Source organism: Chiloscyllium plagiosum, chromosome 28, assembly GCF_004010195.1.
Source record: "Chiloscyllium plagiosum isolate BGI_BamShark_2017 chromosome 28, ASM401019v2, whole genome shotgun sequence".
Classification (NCBI taxonomy): domain Eukaryota; kingdom Metazoa; phylum Chordata; class Chondrichthyes; order Orectolobiformes; family Hemiscylliidae; genus Chiloscyllium; species Chiloscyllium plagiosum.
Window position 1 is genome coordinate 7,911,600 of NC_057737.1, and position 19,659 is coordinate 7,931,258.

At 44.2% G+C, this 19,659-nt stretch overlaps 2 protein-coding genes across 12 annotated transcripts in view; both read left to right on the forward strand.

The window, feature by feature from the left end:
• nle1 (notchless homolog 1 (Drosophila)) overlaps nt 1-10,542 on the forward strand; it is a 33,532-nt gene extending 22,990 nt beyond the window's left edge. The window contains exons 9-13 of the mRNA XM_043718174.1: nt 2,268-2,314; nt 3,323-3,525; nt 6,143-6,302; nt 8,756-8,826; nt 10,088-10,542. Of these exons, the coding sequence (XP_043574109.1) occupies nt 2,268-2,314; nt 3,323-3,525; nt 6,143-6,302; nt 8,756-8,826; nt 10,088-10,100 (494 nt within the window). The 3' untranslated portion in view covers nt 10,101-10,542. The remainder of the gene's footprint in view (nt 1-2,267; nt 2,315-3,322; nt 3,526-6,142; nt 6,303-8,755; nt 8,827-10,087) is intronic.
• Nucleotides 10,543-18,221: 7,679 nt separating this feature from the next.
• Nucleotides 18,222-19,659, forward strand: part of ulk2 (unc-51 like autophagy activating kinase 2) — a 117,151-nt gene continuing 115,713 nt past the window's right edge. For 3 of the 11 annotated variants that reach the window (XM_043718182.1, XM_043718187.1, XM_043718184.1), the window contains exon 1: nt 18,499-19,143. In XM_043718182.1, coding sequence (XP_043574117.1) covers nt 19,054-19,143 — 90 coding nt within the window. In that variant the 5' untranslated portion in view covers nt 18,499-19,053. Of the gene's footprint in view, nt 18,247-18,497; nt 19,144-19,659 lie in introns of those variants that run through there. The other 8 variants (XM_043718183.1, XM_043718192.1, XM_043718185.1 and 5 more) reach the window with 4 other exon arrangements.

Genomic DNA, 19,659 nt, shown 5'->3' on the forward strand with positions numbered 1-19,659 from the left:
CTTTCCTTTATTGGTCAGAGTATTGAGTACAGGAGTTGGAAGGTCATGTTGCGACTGTACAGGACATTGGTTAGGCCACTGTTGGAATATTGTGTGCACTTTTGGTCTCCTTCCTATCGGAAAGATGTTGTGAAACTTGAAAGGGTTCAGAAAAGATTTACAAGCATGTTGCCAGGGTTGGAGGATCTGAGTTACAGGGAGAGGCTGAACAGGCTGGAGCAGTTTTCCCTGGAGCGTCAGAGGTTTACAAAATTATGAGGGGCATGGATAGAGGGGAAAGATATAAAAGAGACCTAAAGGGCAATTTTTTCACGCAGAGGGTGGTATGTGTTTGGAATGAGCTGCCAGAGGATGTGGTGGAGGCTGGTACAACTGCAACATTTAAGAGGCATTTGAATGGGTATATGAATAGGAAGGGTTTGGAGGGATATGGGCCAGCTGCTGGCAGGTGGGACTAGATTGGGTTGGGATATCTGATCGGCATGGACGGGTTGGAACGAAGGGTCTGTTTCCATGCTATACATTTCTACGACTCTATGTAAAATTCAATCACATTATGATGGCTTCTACCTAGAGGTGCCTTTATTCTGAGGTCATGAATTAACCCTGTCACATTACACAATACCAAGTCGAGTACAAGCCTGCTCTCTGGCCATTTTCAGAATATACAGTTTGAAGATACTGAAACCCCTTATCGAGGTTGTTATCGCCAACATGATGTTTTTTTCAGCTGTAATTGTTTGTACAGGGAGTCCCTGGTTTACAAATGCTCGTACTTATGAACTGATCCCATCCACAATTGTAACTTTCAAGACCCAAGCATACTAACATTTCCTGTACTCACAATTGGCTGCTTTACGGTGTCTTGCATTGTGTTCTGACAAACCAACTTCTGAACGGATTCTCGACTGGAACCCGGGGACTGCCTGTACATTAAAATCCCTGTAGTTATTGCTGTCCCTTTATCACAAGCTCCTCGTATACCCCTCCCTTCGTCAGGTACCGTTCACTTACTGCAGATCACACCAACCAATGATTTATTTCCCCTATAGTTGTTCTTCAAAACCCCACAGTCTCTTCATTCTGATCTCCTCAGCTAATTATTCCACCAGGATGACCTTTGCTTGGAGTGCCACCCTCTGCCTTTACCAAACTTCCTATACTTTTTGAATGGAATGTACCCTTCAATATCCAGATCCCAAACTTGTTATTCTGAAACTGTGTCTTTGTGATTGCTATCAGATATTCATTCACTTCAATGAGCAACATAAATGTGTACTTTTGCTTTATGCCATTTGTAATGTTTGCAGCAAGTGGTGTTGACTGATGGGTTTTTTTTGTTGAACGACCCTTTTCGTCCCTTAATTTTCCACCTAAAATATTTTGTTGTCCTGCCTCAGCTGTCTCCCTTTCATTGCATGTACGTCAGTCCATCACCTAACCCAACTCGCTTACCTTTAAAGCCCTCTCTGCTTCCCTGGTGTTGGGGCTTGCAAGAGCACCGGTCCCTGAATGGTTCAGCTGGTGACTGTCCCAGTGGTACACATTTTTTTTCTCTCAAAACTGCTGCCAGTATCCCACGAACCGCAGCTCAGTTCCCAAATAGTCTTTGAGCCGTACATTCACTTTGCTAGCTTTATTATTCACTGTGGAGAAAGTGAGGTCTGCAGATGCTGGAGATCAGAGATGGAAATGTGTTGCTGGAAAAGCGCAGCAGGTCAGGCAGCATCTAGGGAACAGGAGAATCGACGTTTCGGGCATTAGCCCTTCTTCAGGAATGAATTCCAGCAACACATTTCCATCTTATTATTCACTGTGTGCCAGCGTGGTTCAGATAGTAACCCAGAGATGATTACTTTGCTGAGGTTCTATTTTGTAATTAGCACCTAACTTCACTGCAGACTTTTGTCCCCCCCATGTCGTTGGTGCCGACATGGACCGTGACTGCTGGATCTATATTAATGTGAGTTGTTGTTGTTGAAGCAGCATTGACTTGTATAAAGTGTCTCTCTCTCTCCCTCTCTCTACACTCCATCCCTCTCCCACTCTGTAACATGTTCTAAATATAGCCCAGCTTAGTCAAGTCATGCAGGGAGCTGGAAACAGTGCGACTGGGAAGTCTTTTTCCTGCAGGTTACCACAATTAAAATGCTTTTAAATTGATTTGAGGAGCTGTGATGTTGCTCCATTTATGGCCATCAACTGGATGAAAGTCTGTTGATAAAAACTGCTGGAGTCTCATTTTCTCCTAATGTTTTATTTTGCAGTGGAAGAACTGAAGCAAAAGGCCCTGCAGAGATATGAACAAACCAGGGTGAGGAAACAAAATAGGAAAAAAAAATCAAAGCTATTGATTTCTAAGATCTGCTGCAGGTGACCTGACATTTAATTGACAATTAATAAGTTCTGCACATGGATTTCTTGAATGGATAAATGAAAGACATTGGATGAAACCTTGTGAAGAAGATTGCTAATTAGCTGGGGGGTGGTGATGTGTGGGCTTAAGGGGAGTTGGTCCTGTTTAGTGCAATGTGATTTGTGTTTCCTAGAGATCTGCACTGAATCTCAGAATTATTTCGGCTTGGAAGGAGGCCGTTTGGCCCATCATACCTGCACCAGTCCTGTTATCTTGTGGCATTTTACTGCCAGTTCCCAATATCCCTGTGCACACTGGCCTTCGGCCATCACCAGATACCTCCGTGTGCAGTTTATGTGCAACTGGTGGCAATGCCCAGGTGTTTGCTGCTTATGAGGGGTACGGAAGCAGAGATCATCAATGACTTCAAAAGGAAATTGGATGGGTGATTGAGGGATATGAACTTGCAGGAATAGAGTGGTGGAAGGGGGCTGACTGGATTGCTCTAGAGTGCTGGCCTGGACACGATGGACTGAACTGTCTCCTTTTGTGCAATAATAACCCTAAATCATCAATAGTTAGGATGAAGGGGCAGAGAGTTGTACGTCCAAGGTTACCAATGGCACTGAGTGCAGCAGCACGCTGAGTGCTTTCAAAATGTTGCAGAGACAGACTGAGTAAATGAGCAGGCAATGTGTGGCTTGTGGAAAAGTGTATGGGGTCTTTTGAGAAAAGAAAATAAAAATTCAGGACGTTATATTAATTAAGAGGGATGAAGAGATTTGTGTGTCCAAGTACATGAAATGCCCAAAAGCCCAGTGTAATACCCAGCAGGGGCAAAGCACATGGCACAAAAGGCTCAAGCCATGGTGGGAATGTGAAGAATCTATATTGGAGCAGACTTTTTTATTCACGTCTCTGTCGACAAATGGTCTTAACGTCCTCTCCTTTTCGTTATCTCTTTAGGGTCAGGAGCAGGAGAGGCTGGTTTCGGGCTCGGACGACTTCACACTTTTCCTCTGGACTCCCGCAGAGTCTAAAAAGCCCGTGGCACGATTGACGGGCCATCAGGCTCTGATCAATGAAGTCTGTTTCTCCCCTGACACTCGGCTCATTGCCAGTGCATCGTTTGACAAATCAGTGAAGTTATGGGACAGCAGGACCGGCAAGTAAGATCCCTAAGCTGTTGCCCTTGCAAGACAGGACGTGCATTTCACAATCTCTGATCGTTTGGCTAAGTAGTTTTCAAAGTTGTAATGTAGGAAGTGCGACCACCAAATTGCAAATAGTGCTGGATCGTCACTAGATAATCTTTTTCTGTAGTGTTCATTGAGGGATTAATATTGTTGGGGATATGGCACAATGAATGCTGCTCTTTTTCAAAATGATTACATTCCCTACAGTGTGGAAACAGGCCGTTCAGTCCAATCAGTCCACACCGACCCTCTGAAGAGCAACCCACCCATACCCATTACCCTCTGACTATTTCACCTAACACTATGGGCAATTTAGCATGGCCAATTCACCTGACCTGCACATCTTTGGATTGTGGGAGGAACCCGGAGGAAACCCACGCAGACACGGGAGGATGTGCAAAATCCACACAGACAGTCGCCCGAGGCTGGAGTCGAACTCGTGTACCTGGTGGTGTGAGGCATCCTGCCCAAAATAGACCGTGGGGTCTTGTATGTCCAGCAGAGATGTTCCAGTTGTGGCCTCAGTTTAACGTTCATTTGAAAGATAGCTCCTCCAACAGTTCGGCACTTCCTTCAGCAGGGCACCCAGCATGTCAGCCTGTCAGAGCTCAAAGCTTTGTTTAAAAAACAAAGATGAACGGATGCAGTGGGGCTTAAACCCCAGGCCAGCGAGACCCACTGAACTGAGCTGACATTTTATATGCGGTTTGGAATTGGAAATGAGAAATCGCCACCTACTGGCAGTGACTGCTCTGCAGGAGGTTGTCACTGAAGTGCAGAACAAGATTAACATTTCAGGCAGATGTTTACAGGTCCTTAACCAGCGTCACTCTATCATTAGAATCATAGAATCCCTACAGTATGGATGCAGTCCATTCGGCCCATCAACTCCATGCCTCTGAAGAGCATCCCACCTCTTTACCCTATCCCTATGACTCTGCATTTCCCATGGCTAACCCACCTGGCCTGCACGTTCCTGTACACCATGATCAATTTAGCATGGCCAATCCGCCTAACCTGCACATTCATGGATGCTATGGGCAATTTAGCATGGCCAATCCACCTAATTTTAATTGATCATTATCGTATTGCTGCTGTTCATGGAAGCTTGCTGTGTGCATATTGGCTTCCTGCATTACAACTGTGACTAAACATCTATCATAGCTCATAGTAAAGTGCTTTGAGACATCCTGAGGGTGTGTGAAAGGTGCTACAAACAGTAATTTCTGTTTGCTGTGGGAAATCCCGACTAAATGATTTGCAAGGAAGCAAGAGCTCAGGGTTGAATTGGGTGAGTTGGATTGGCACTTCTTCCGTTCATCTTTGTTTTTTAAACAATATATTCTCATGTGGAACATGCAGGTCATTGGCCAGCATTTATTGTCTGTTTCTAATTGCCCTTTGAGCAACTTGCTTGGCCATTTCAGAAGGCAGTTAAAGGTCTGGAGTCCCACATAGGCCAGACTAGATCAAGACAGTTGGTTTCCTTCCCTCAATGAATTTAATGCACCAGATGGGCTTTCAGGACAATAAATGGTAGTTATCATAGTCCCCAGCAGTAGGATATTTTATATTCCAGATTTTATTTACTGAATTTAATATAAGCTCTCAGCTTGGGTTTTGAACCCAAGTTCCCCGGAGGATTGGACTAGTCAATTACAATACCATTATGCCACCATCTCTTCTTGTTTCAAATCCAGATGAATAAGCAATATCCACTTACATGGTGTGATTAAGGCAAACTGACCTTTCTGAGACCACACTTACTGTCCTGATCCGAAATGTTGATTTTCCAGCTCCGATGCCACATGACATGCCCTTTCCAGCCCATTTTTTTTTACCAACACTGACTTCCAGCACTTGTAGTCCTTCCTTTCTCCACCTTACTGTCTGTAAGCCTGAGACTGCTCTTCTCTCCTCACAGACATAGCCCGAGAGGCTGTGGTGAGAGTGACTGGTAATTCACTGTGGGGAGCAGTGCTGGATTACTGAGATAGAAGGGCAGGACTAAGAAACTTCTTTTGTGTTTAGCTGAACAACTTTTCTGTGTTTCTCTTGTTTTGTCTTCCTCTGCGTCCTTTATGTTTATAGTTTTCATCATTGTGTTTACATCGTCCCACCGACCAGAGTCTCCAACAACCGGCTCCACTCGGAGCAATGCCACTATGGTACAAAATACTGATATTGTCAGTTCAAAGTGTTTGTAAAAAAAACTGTTAGATTGAGGTTACCCTTCGTAGAAAGGGTCAAATGTGGATAAGCTCCAAGTCTCGTGAGCTTCCAAACTCCCTTTCCAAATCTCATCCCCTCTTCCCCTTCTCCTTCAATATATCTACTATTTCTTAAATCTGTCTCTTTGACCAGACATTTGACTGCCCTTTGTGATATCTCTCTCTATGACTCGATGGTGAATTTTATTTGATACTTGCACTTGTGCAAAGTCTTAGAAAGTTTGTTGACGTCAAAGACGTGAATAAATGCCAGTTTTGATTGTTGTTGACTGGAATGCGGTTAGGTAATAATTCAGTTATCCGGACGTACACTTTTCCTCTTTTAAGCTGAGTGATCCAAATCTTCTGTTTGTTCCTAGATATCTGGCATCTCTCCGAGGTCACGTGTCAGCCGTGTATCAGATCGCGTGGTCAGCGGACAGTCGACTGTTGGCAAGCGGCAGTAGTGACAGCACATTGAAGGTGTGGGACGTGAAAACACGCAAGTTGTCTGTGGACCTTCCTGGCCATGCAGATGAGGTAATATCTCCTCTAGTGTCTTCCCTGAGCCAGCAATGTGGATCGCCGAGGATGCACGGACTGGGGGGGAAAGCAGTTTACCTAAAGTCTTTTCTGTTGGCAAAAAAGACGTCGGAAGAAATTTGTTGAGTTTCAAAATTGGGATAGATGCAGACTATCAGGCCCAATGAACTATTGAGTTAACTCCAACCATCCATATCACTCGTAGTTTTATCACACCAATGGAGGCTATTTGGCCTAACAGGTCTGTGGTATAATGGAAAATAAGAATGATGATGAACTGATGATGTTACTCTGACATCAGTAAAGCAGTTAGGATGAAGAGAAGCAGGCATGAGATGATTCAAAAAAAGTATATGAAGAGAGAGCTCATAGATGTTACACTAGAGATCTGTCTTCACCAACCTGCACAGATGTAGATAGTGTCACAGTACCAAAGGAGCAGAAGAGCCCAGGATTAGGAGCCAGCAGCTTCTCAGAATGCACGTAGATACATGTATATAAAATCATGAGGGGTATAGATAAGGTGAATGGCAGGTGTCTTTTCCCTAGGGGGAATTTCAAGACTAGGAAGCATAATTTTAAGATGAGAGGAGAAGTATTTTAAAAAGACATAAAAACATTTTTTTTTTACATGGTGGGTCATGTGTGCAATGAGCTTCCAGAGGAAGTGGTGGATGTGGGTACAGTTATAACATTTAAAAGATGTTTAGAAAGTACATGAATAAGAAATGTTTGGAGGGGTATGGGCCAAGTGCAGGCAAATGTAACTAATTTAGTTTGGAGTTAGGGCCTATTTCCAAGCTGTATGACTGTATACCCACAAGCCAGAGATATGCAGGTAGCAGTATTAGCCTAAAATATAGGTTCCAGACTGCTTTATTCAATGTTTATGTTCGAACATTCACCTGTGTTTCTTAGTTTCATCCTAGCATACTGTTCCCTTCCACTTATCCAGCTACCCTTTAAAAGCATCTATTGCATAATATGCAATTCTCTCAAATACCCACTTGGCCACTTTGAGTAAAAGTCTCTTATTGAACTCCCTTCTGTTCCATTCTGCCTTTTGCACATCTCCAGTTATACATGTGCTAAGACCAGTGGCAATGCCATTACTGCATCTTTGACATTTCTGTGAGATGCTCATTAAAGCCATGTTTTGTATCATTTGTCCTGATAACTCCTCACATGGCCTGGCCTCTGATTTTGTTCAGTGATTAATCCTGCACCTTCCAATTCTAAAGACATGATTGGAACCTCATCCACATTCACTCTATCCACTATGAGCTACAGTGACAGTGGTGTTTACCATCTACTGTAACAACTCGCCAAGCATCCTCCAACAGCGCCCTCTAACCCAGTGACCTGTACAAACCCGAAGGATCAACTCAGCAGATACTTGCCGGAACACGAGTATCTGCAAGTTCCCCTCCATGCCGCCCTGACTTGGAAATATTTTCTTTCCTTTAGGGTCACTGAATGAAAATCCTGAGAAAGCTGTCGCAGATAGAGCTTTCCTGTTCCCAATCCCATGGACTACAGCGGTTCAAGTAGGCAGCTCACCACCACCACCTCCAGAGTGTTTAAGTTTGAGTAATAAATACAGGCCCAGCTAGCAAACCATAGAAATGATACAGCACAAAAGTGGGCATTCAGTCCAGCTTGTCCATGCTGACACAAAGACACCCAGATTGGATTAGATTAGATTATTTACAGTGTGGAAACAGGCCCTTCGGCCTATCAAGTCCACACCGACCCGCCAAAGCGCAACCCACCCAGACCCATTCCCCTACATTTACCCCTTCACCTAATCCTACGGGCAATTTAGCATGGCCAATTCACCTAACCTGCACATTTTTGGACTGCCCTTTCTAATCCCATCATCCTGCACATGGCCCTTAGCTCTTACATTCTATGAGCAGATAATGACGAGCATAAATGCAACCTTTTACTACTTTTGAAATGATCACATGACTTTTAAACGTGTCTTGATGACCCTTTTTGACAACGGAATCTGAATTCACACCTGTGTTGAAAGTCACCCCCTTGCACCCTCCGGTGAAATATTTTAAAGTGCTTTGACCTGAGGCCTTTGACACAATCAGCTCAGAAATGATCACTAAACCATTATACTTAGAGAGAAAGATCATCAAATGTTCAATCAGAAACTGTTTAGCCTTAGAATAATACCTGAGCTCTCAGATGCTTCAATCTTTGAGTGAATTACATCATGTGTAGTTTTCCAAGGAACAGCCTAACAGTAATCTATCAGTTTACCATTGACTGTATCTGAGAAATATTACAGATGTATTTCCAGGGATTCCTTCAGTCCATTCAGTGCCAGTTTGATGCATGCTAAAGCTGGACCAAATGCTGCCATTTGGCTGATGGTTAGAAGGCTGTGACTTTGTGATAAATGTTTTTCAGAAAATGTTTCTGCTCTGTACTTCCAGGTTTTTGCTGTCGATTGGAGTCCTGATGGGCAAAGAGTCGCGAGTGGCGGAAAAGACAAAGTGCTGAGAATGTAAGTAGGGAACGGAGATATAATTGGTCCGTTGGATGTTTGAGGGATTGAGAAAGGTGGACGGGCAAGACCCCCTGCTAAACTTTCTCCAAAATGTTCAAAATTACTTTATTTAGCTTGGCAAATGAATCGATACTTATTGATATTTTTCGCAAAATCTCCTTATCCTCAGCAATAAGTAAAAGAGCTGAATGTTTTTTTGAAGTAATGATTAAATGTAAAAAAAAAACTCAGAAAATCCTGTAAACGGATCAGAGAGCTTCAAAATCAGTTTGGAAGGCCTGAATGTCTGTCTCCCACCCTCTCCCATCCAAACACCTTGTTTGACCAATGAGTTAACATGACAACACAGTTCCACTTTTCTTCTAAGTATATAAAAAAACCATTCCATTTTCTGCAACAAAGCATTTTCCATTTACATTTCAGTAAAATATTTGTTGTCCTCACAGTTGAGAGATCAGTGTGGGATTAGGGTTTTGATCCAAGGAATGGAGCTAGGAACTCATTGCAATGTTTTGGATTTCCAGTGCCATCTGTCATAGAATAGTAGATATTTCCTCGTCCTGATGAATATTGCTAAGTAGTTTGGGGAGATCAGTGACTATCCTTTCCTTTATTATTGAAGCTGGATGTTGCTGCCTATCTCAAATTGTCCTGGAGAAGGTGGTGTTGAGCTTCCTCCTTAACCATCTTCAGTCAGTGGAGAATAGGCCCATCCACAGTGCTGTTAGGAAGGGAGGTCCATGATTTTAACCTAGTGACAGTGGAGGGGCGGTAATGTATTTCCAACTCTCAATGGTGTGTGCTTTGGAGGGGAACTTGTAGATGGGGAGGTTTTTGTGTATCTGTTGCTCTAGTTCTTCTAGTTGGTAGAGATCACGGCTTTGGAAAGTGTTGTCAAAGGAGCCTTTGGTGAGTTGCTGACAGAGTGTTTTGTTGGTAGCACTCACTGCTATTCTTGGCAACAATTGACAGAGAGTGTGAATGTTGAAGATGGTGGCTGGATGCCAATCAAGCAGATACCAGGTCCTGGATGGTGTGGAGTTTCTTGACTATTATTGGAGGTACATATCAATAACTGCCTTTAGGTTTGCACTTGCAGATAACCCTTCGGGTGCAGTTCATCGACCTTGGCTGTTGGTTGGCTAACATCCTGAGGCACCAGGAGAGCTAAACCCTAGAGGGTACTCAAATTGTATGTTTATATATATATTGTACTACAGATCTTGCATTGAGCATCTTTTCATGTCTTGTCTTACAGCTGGAGGTGGTGATTGTGTGGAATATTTTGAAGAAATCATGTTTGTTTTTCTCCCCTGGAATGCACCTTTGCAAAACCATCTCCAGTGAAACTTCCTTCGCCACTGAAAATGTACGTTGTTCAGCCAAGGATTGGAGGTCACTGATCCACAATGACTTTTTTAATTGTATTGGACTCTGTGGGTTTTATCAGTTTTCCTGGGAGTCCCAATTCCACAGTTTTATATGTTCCTTCGCTCTTTCTCCTCCCAGGACACCCTGGATCAGTGGCCTTATTTGTTATGTGTGGTGTATCTTAATAGCCTTGCCATGTGGGAGCCCCATTATCTCATGTGGGAATCAGCTGGGTACCTCTGTGAAGATGTGAGGGAGCAAATAGAAAAACAGAGCTCACATATTGATGGTTTATCAGTCTTTCAGCATTTTAATAAACATCATTGTAACAAAGAGAAGATACACACTTCTCCTTGTGATTAAATCAACATTGACCAGAAATGCACAAGAATCTCTAACTGCGGAGTTCCTCATCTCCATCATAGCTTCCTGCCTTTGAAAAAAAAATTCCCTGTGGTGTACAATAACAACCTGTATTTGTGTAGCCTCTTTGAACATGGTTAAGAACTTCTGAAAATCAAACTTGCCCAACGAAATCTAATTACTATTTCCAATTGTGGGGCCAACCAAAACTCTGGGCCGGTAATGTAAGATACTCGCTCCGCACAGTGCCACAGGGCGGCATGGTGGCTCAGTGGTTAGCACTGCTGCCTCACAATGCCAGGAACCCGGGTTCGATTCCCACCTCTGGTGACCGTCTGTGTGGAGTTTGCACATTCTCCCCGTGTCAGTGTGAGTTTCGTCTGTGTGCTCCAGTTTCCTCCCACAATCCAAAGATGTGCAGGTTAGGTGAATTGGCCATGCTAAATTGCCCATAGTGTTCAGAGCTGTGTAGGTGAGGTGCATTAGACAAATATAGAGTAGGGGAATGGGATTGGGTGGGTTAGTCTTCACAGGGTTGGTGTGGACTTGATGGGCCAAAGGGCCTTTTTCCACACAGTAGGGATTCTCATTCTAATTCTAAAGTCCATAAAGAATTTGGGAGAATTTTCTTTGTCCGTTCTGTGGAGTTGACGGTTGGTGAGGTGGTTCTGGGATGAGTGTAGATGAATTCCCACTCCTGGGAGTTTTGAGGTCAGCAGTCAGTGACTCAGCCTTGTCTGACTGTAGGAGAGCTCAGTTGGGGGGGGGGTGTGGGGGTGAAGGGAATTCCTGAGCTCAGCTTCTGCAGGCGTGTTTCTCATCAGCACCCCTGCAAGGCCCACCTCCCCCACTGGGATTACAGAGCCAGCTAGTCTCGGTGACAGCAGCAAGGTTTGTGGAATCACATCCCCGTTTTGGCCTGGTTCCTTATGTCATATTGACAGCTGTGTTACAACAAGGTAGCTCACCACCACATTCTGAAGAGCATGTAAACGGTGGGCAATAAAAGCTGTCCCAGTCAGCAATGCCTGTGTCCCATGAATAACATAAAAACAAATGTGCATTTAAATTTCTGAATGACCAGAAGATTTGGTCTGTCTTGTAATGGTTGCAAGGATCTGGCATCAGTAAAGGCCATGCTTTTCTCTCCAACTTAATTCTCTCACTAACAAGGCAGCTTTGTGACCTTAGCCATTACTGCTGTCCAGTTAACTTTCCTTCACTTGTTGATGGGGTTTCAGCATTGCTGGCTGGGCCCACCTGTATTACCCATCCCTTATAGTCCTGGAGAAGGTGGTGGCGATCAAGACCAGGGACAGAAAAATGATAGCCTCCAATGAAACCTCTCAACATTGCCCTCCTTGGAGTCCTGGACCCTAATTGTTGGGTCCCGATGTATCCCTTCTCCTGAGACTTAGCGCTAAGTTGTCCTCTTGGAACTGTTGCAGCTGTTGACACAGAGGAACAACCTGTAGGGAGGGGCTCTAAGGACCTGGGCCCAGTGATCATTCAAGGAACTGTATTAAAATAGCTAGGGTTCTGTTGATGTAAAGAAAGAACTGTAGACATTGGAAATTTGAAACAAAAACAGAGATTGCTGGAAAAACTCTGCAGGTCTGGCAGCATCTGTGCAGAGAGAAAAATGGAGTTAATGTTTTGAGTCCAGTGGGCCTTTTTCACAGCTGAGTTTTCCAGCAGTTTCTGTTTTTGGGTCGTATTAATATTTGACTCACTTTACGATAGGGAATATTGTGGCACAGTGGATGAAACTAACTGAACATGTGGAGGTAACAAACCTTTTTGTCCTAGAATGACGACAATTAATTACTCCATCCTCCCTGTGATTTGGCTGCCTGTTGTAAAAACGTTACAGTAATCACCTTGTAAATTGAGAATGGTGGGGTTAGTCTTCTGCAAAGCTCAAATGGACCTATTATATCAGCAAAAAGCATTATCCTCAGAAGGCTTCCAACAGACTGCTGAAAGCCAAGTTTAAAAAACACTTTTTATTTGCATAAAAATAAACAACTTTATGTAAAACAGCTACCGAGTTGGATTAATTTAAAGTTGTAATACAACGCCGACACTGCTGTTAGCAAAACACTGAAATTCTGTAGCAAAAACGGAAATTGCTGGAGAAACTCAGCAGGTCTGGCAGCATCTGTGGAGAGAGAAAAATAGAGTTAATGTTTCAAGTCCAGCGATCCTTCTTCAGAATTGGAATTCTTTGTAAATTTTGCAAAGCTCTACTTCTACTGGTGCCTTGTTCTGTTTGAACGAAATTTGTTTTTGTTGTTTAGTATTGTGCATATCTTTTCATCAATGAAATTTAAAGAGCCAAGGGCTGAGTGTGGGATACCTTCAAGGCTTGGATATGATGATTCAGACAAAAGGTGCCTTCAAATAATAATTTGTCTGTTTAAAAATCTCTCATGATTGTTACATGGCCTGAAAGGATGATGGAAGCAAACTGAACAATAATTTTCAAGAAGAGAAATTGAATGAATACTTAGAGGAAAGGGTTACCAGCCTGTGGAGAGACGCAACAGAACCAAATTTTATAAAGGTTTTTTTTTCATTCATTCACAGGATGAGGTGCCACATGCAAGGCCATTTATTGCTTGTCCCAAATTGCCCATGAGACGGTCAGCTTTGTTGGTGAACTGCTACATTCCTTATGATATATAATCTCCCCCCCCCCCCTTGCAGCATTACAGGATTTTGACCCAGTGACACTGAAGGACTGGTAATATATTTCCATGTCAGAATGGTGAGTGGCTTAGAGGGGAATTTGCAAGTAGTGGTGTTCCCATGCATCTGCTGCCCTTCTAATTGGTAGCTATTGAAGGAGCTTTGACAATGTTGTTGCAGTGTAACGTGTAGATGGTACACATTGCACGTAAGTAATGGAAGGAGTGAACATTGAAGCTGGAGGATGGGATGACGAGTGGGCTTGATGGTGTCAAGCTTCTTGAGTTCTTTTTGGAACTGTACCCATCTAGACAAATGGGATGTATTCCATCACACTCCTGACGTGTGTGGATGGTGGACAGGTTCAGCGGCATAATCTCATAATCATAAAACAAACCAATATTGAAAAAGTGTTGTCATTTAAATCCACAGGACAATACCTCCTTTCAAAATGTGCCCAAAAAATTACTCTATACTTTAAGATTGTGGAGTTGGTACAGTTCTGATCTCATTTGTTATTGGTTGGGGAAGTGGAGTGGGATTGTGCCAGGTTCATACTAAGTAAAAAGTTACTGCATTTCTGTAGCACCTTTCGTGACTACAGAACGTTTCAAACCGCTTTACGACTAATGAAATACATTTTGAAGTGTAGCCGCAGGTGTAATGTAGGAAGTAAAGCAGCCAGCTTCCTATAAAAGGTAAGATCCTCAAATGTCATAGAATCCCTACAGTACCACGGTCCAGATCAATGATGGGAACCTGGTGATGGACAGTTGTTTTGCAGTTTATTAATCAAAGGTGGAAGTACAGAGATCGATGGGTAAAAGTCCTGACTTCGACTTCTGTTCCATGCATGTACGACAAATTGTGCTTTATATTAACAGAAATAAGAAACTACTCTCGTGCATGAGCTGTTTAGAATAAAATTATCATTAGTAAAACCAAAACACATTCCTACAGTGTGGAAGCAGGCCATTGAGTCCATGCCCACCCTCTGAAGACCATCCCACCCATATCCACCTTCCTACCCTATCCCTATAACTCTCCTTTTCCCATGGCCAATCCATCCATCCTGTACATCACTGGACACTACAGACAATTTAGCACGGCCAATCCATCTAACCTGCATACCTTTGGACTGTGGGAAGAAACACACGCAGATACGGGTGAATGTGCAAACTCCACACAGACAGTTGCTCGAGGCTGGGCTCAAAGCCAATGTGAGACAGCAGTGCTAGCCACTATGCCACCCGCAGTTTTTTGTGATATTGATTGAAGAACAGGTATTGGCTGGGACACCGGGAATAACTCCCCTGCCCTCCTTTCGATTCTATTATGAGCTATTTTACGTCCACATGATGAAAAGACAGGTGGGAACTCAGGTTGATGTGTTGGCTGAAAGATACAGTCGCTGGGAATGTCAACATTGAATTTTACACTGAAGTTCTGAGTGTTGAATGCACATCAGTTCTGGTCACCACATCACAGTAAGAATATGACCACTGTGGACAAAGTAGAGGAGATTGACAAAAGTGATGCAGGAATAGAGAATTTTCACTCTGAACAAAGGCTGCGATTGTTTGTTTAGAACACAGGAGACTGAGAATGATTTCCTTGAGGTGTTTCTTAAGCAAAAAAATGAGCTGTAATTACAGAATGGGTAGGAATGACACGTTTTCTTTTAGCTAATAATTGGGGGGGGGCTCACATTTTAAGAAATTGGAGGGAGGATTGAGCTGTTTTTTTTCCAAGCAGAGGGACTCTGGAACTGCTTGAAAGAGTAGCCACCCTCATCTCATTTAAAAGAAAAAAAGTCCTGGGTTGAAGTACTGAAATGGGCTCAGCATTGGGAATTTCAATGGATCATGTTTGGGCTGGACTGGATATAATGGCCAGAATGGCCTTCCATCAGCATTTTCTTTTTGACTGTGTGGGCCATGCGGATCACACGTGTGGAACCTTGGAGCGGCTGCTTAGAGGGAGTATGGTCATAGAACAGTACAGCGTGGGAGAAGGCCATTTGACCCATGATGTTGTGTCGAACATGACAACAAATTAAACTATTCGCTTCTGCCTGCCCTTTTTCCATATCCCTCCATTTCTTGCATATTCATGTGCTCATCAAAAAGTTCCTGAAAGTACCTTAATCCGCCTCCACCACCACCCTCGGCAGTCCATTCCAGCCTCCTACCATTCTGTGTAAAAAGAAAACCTGCCCCATAACATCTCCTTTGAACATCTTCCCCCTCTCACCTTAAATGCATGCTCCCTAATTTTAGACATTTCAACTCGGGGGAAAAAGATTCTGACTGTCAACCCTATCTATGCAACTCATAATTTTATACACTTCTACCAACACTCCCTCCAACCTCTGCCATTCTGGAGAAAACAACCTGAGTTTTTCTAGCCTCTTCCAGGCTCTAAATCCTCTTTCGATGTCATAAAGAATAAAAGGGGATGAGGTGGACATTCCTCCAAGATACCCACATTCTGGCCTCTTGCACATTCCAAATTGTAATTGTCCCACTGCCAAAGGCCATCCTTCCAGTTGCCCGGGGCTCCCAACTTCTGGAATACTCTCCCAATGCCTCTTCATCTCTCTGCCTTGATTAGTTCCTTTTAAGATACTTCATTAAACCTTCTTGTTTGACCAAGCTTTTAGCCATCTGTCCTCGTAGATCCCCGGGGTGAAATTAAAACGGAAAATGCTGGAGAAATTCAGTAGGTGGCGCAGCAGCTGATGAGTTCAAAAAGAGGCTGATACCAAATATGGAGAATCTGTCTGTTTGATGAGGAGAAATTGAATAGATTGGGCCTATCCTCATCAGAATTTAGAAAAATGAAAGCGATCTTAGAGGTCTTGACAGGGTTGGGATGGAGGGAGAGTCTCGGATCAGACAGCATAATCCTCAGAATAAGGGATTGCAGACTTAATTCACAGATGAGGAGTAATTTCTTCTCTCAGGGTTGTGAATCTGTGGAATTCTTTACCACAGAGGGCCATCGAGGCTGGGTTGTTAAGTGTATTCAAGGAATCTAGGGTTATGGGAGAAAGGCAGGAAAGTGGAGTTGAGGATTATCAGATTAGCCTTGATCTCATTGAATGGTGAAGTAGACCGAATGGGCTGTATGGCCTAATTCTCCTCTCTCATGGTCTTTTGGCTTGGTGTTATATAAAATAAACTGCTGGAGGAGGTGCTGTGACTAACAGGATAACCAGCCAAAGTAGGGTCTATTGGGTGGGGAGGAGAGATGGGTTGCATAGATAGGATGAGCCCAATGGCCTCTTTTCTGTACATTTCCATTTTTTTCATTCATTGACGGGATGTGGGCATCACTGGATAAGCAGACGTTTATTGTTTTCAAGCCCCCTTGAAACGAATGCTTACACTGTATTTGCCTTCCTAACTGCTAACTGAACCTGCATGTTAAACTTAAGAGAATCCTGAACTAGGATTCCTGAATCTCTTTATGCTTCAGATTTCTGAAACATTTTACCATTTAGAAAATTGTCTCCACCTCTATTATTCCATCTGCCACTTCTTTGCCCACTCTCCTAGCCTGTCCACCACCTTATGCAGCCTCCCTGCTTCCTGAATATTACCTGCCCCTCCATCTATCTTTGTGTCATTGCCAAACTTAGCGATAATGCCCTCAGTTCCTTCATCAAGATTGTTATTGGGTAACATTAATAGTTGTGATTCTGGATTTTTATTGAACTAAAGTTCCACTGCCTGTCATGCAGGATTTGAACACTATCCCCAGAACGTTATCTGGGTCTCTGTGTGAGGAACATAAGAACAGGAGTAGGCCATTCAGCCCCTTGAGCCTGTCCTGTCACTCATTCAGATCCTGGCTGATTTGTGGCTTAACTCAATATATCTGCCTTTGATCCAGAATCCTGAACACATTTGCTAAAGACAAATATATCTATTTCAGATTTAAAATGAACAATTGCCTGCATTAACTGCTGTTTGTGGAAGAGAGTTCCAAACCTCTACCATCCATTGTGTGTAGAAGTGCTTCCTTATATCTCTCCCAAACGGTCTGGCCCTAAGTTTTAGACTACACTCCCTAGAATCCCCAACCAGTGAAAATAGTTTATCTACCCTGTCTGACAAATTGTTAAGTGGTAATACCACTTGGCTATCACCTGTCAATAATCATGTTGCTATGAAAGGATGTTTCCTTGCGGTGGGTAATCTCGAAGTAGAGGTCATAATTTTAGGTAAGAGTTAGCAGATTTAAAATTGATGAGGAGAAATTTTTTCTCAAAGAATCATGAATTTGTGGAATCATCTGCTTCAGAGTGCGGTTGACGCTGTGACATTGAGTAAATTTAAGGAGGAGATAGTTTTTTAATTTGTAATGGGTTGAAGGGATAGGGCGAGCAGGCAGGAAAGTGGTGATGAGGCTAAGATCAGCTATGATTGTATTAAATGGTGGAGTGGGCATGAGGGGCTGAATGGCCTACTCCTGCTCCCAGTTCTCATGTGTTGCTAAGGTGTACATAGTGAGAAGGAGGACAAGGCCATTGTGTCCTTCTCTTTGGCTAGTCCATTGTCCCCATTGGAGGGGATGGTGGTCCCTTTAACAGTTGTTACTCAAACTCCTTACATAAGGGACGGAAGTGACGCACAGGCAGAGGTACGTCACAGACAGGGTCCATCTCTACAAAACAACAAATCATTGCACATTCAATATCTTTATTGAACACAGAGGCACCCAACCAACCAACCACTCTCATTGTTGCAGATCCCCATCAGGATGGAATTGTTGTCTGACTCTATCATGTCTCTCCACTGGACTCAAGGGGACATTGAGACCCATTGACTTGTTTCCTATTTTGGGGATTGAGGGGGGAACTACTTCGCAGGCGGCGGAGGAGCGCGGGCGGAGCGCGCCCGTGTAAACAAACCCGGCGGAGGGATACGCGTGCGGCTGGTGAGGCCGTCCGGCGGAGGGAGAAACGAAAACCGTTAGCGTCCGCAGGTGGGGGTGGACTCCTCACGCCGCGGAAAAAAAAAACAAAACCCCGTCCCCCTCACCCACCCACAGTGGGGGCTGGCAAGCCTTGAGGGCCAGTTCTATCCCTCCGTTCTGTGAAGTTGGGAGGGGGTCTGTGGAAGCGCTCGGAAAGGGAGAGAAAAGGGCGCACTGTTTGCACGAGGGTGCAGGGAGACGGTGTTGGGGGGGGGACGGGGGAAGGTGCTGCGGCGCTATATAAAGCGTGCTGCGGCGGCTGGCTCCTTCAGTCCGGGTCGTCGTCAGCGGCGGCGGGAAGTTAGGGGGGGGGAGGGAAAATATATAATAACAAAAAAAACCCAGCCCCCCTCCCCGCTACCATGACAAAAGAAACAATAAAAACACCGTAGCAACACCACAGGGTTGGGGGTGGGATAGGGTGTATTTTTGTTTTTTGTAGAGAAAGCACCGTCACTTCAGATAACCGCCCGCTTTTATTTTTATATATATATATGTTTATAAGTCTACGCTCTATTTAATGCTAAGTATGCGCAGGAATCGGACTCCGGTGGAGTGGGATTATGCTGCTGCTGCTTCAGCTGGTTGTCCCGAGGAGCTGCTGCTGTTGTTGCTGTTGTTGCTGCTGGCCTTCGCTGGGGGAGTCGGTATCTGCCGTGCGACTAACTCTCTGAGGGAGGGAGACACCGTGACCCTGACCCTGACCGTGACCCTGACCGTGACCCTGCCAGCGGCGGCACCACCGCCCCCCGACTCGTCACTCACCGCTCTCCTGTCGCCCCCTCTCTCCTCTTAGCCCCGCCGTTCCTGCCGGTTATGGAGGTGGTGGGCGATTTCGAGTACAACAGGAAAGATCTCATAGGACACGGAGCCTTTGCTGTGGTCTTTAAAGGCCGCCACAGGAAGGTAATGAGGGGATGGGGATGTGTCTGAGCGTTTTGTTTTTAAATGTGTTAGTGTTTGTGTGTATAATTTCGCTTCACGACGCGGGGTGGACTTGTTTGCATTGCGCGCAAACTTGTGAGCTCTTCTCTCAGGCACGGTTTGGAGATGCCACTGTTGGACTGGGGGGCGCGCGCAAAATAAAACAAAAATCACACGACGCCAGGTTTAGTTGTGTGATTTTTAAAACAAATCTTTCTCGGGTTGTCCCAGACGAGCTCTGCCACAAATGCAAGCTTTTTTTGTGCGGTGGCTGGCTTGTAATAATAGTAGCCTTGAGGAGGTGCATGCCTGTTACATGTTTGCTGCAAGTGCACCCACACTCACTTGGCTCTGCCAGTAGGTGTTGTTGACTGCTTTTTTGCTGGCATGCTCTTTTTTTGTTTGGAAGTTAACCGTTACCTGTATCTGTCGCTGCCTCTCAAGTGGTGCACTGTATCTAAAACACAATAGATAACAATTTGCTAACATGAGCTGGAC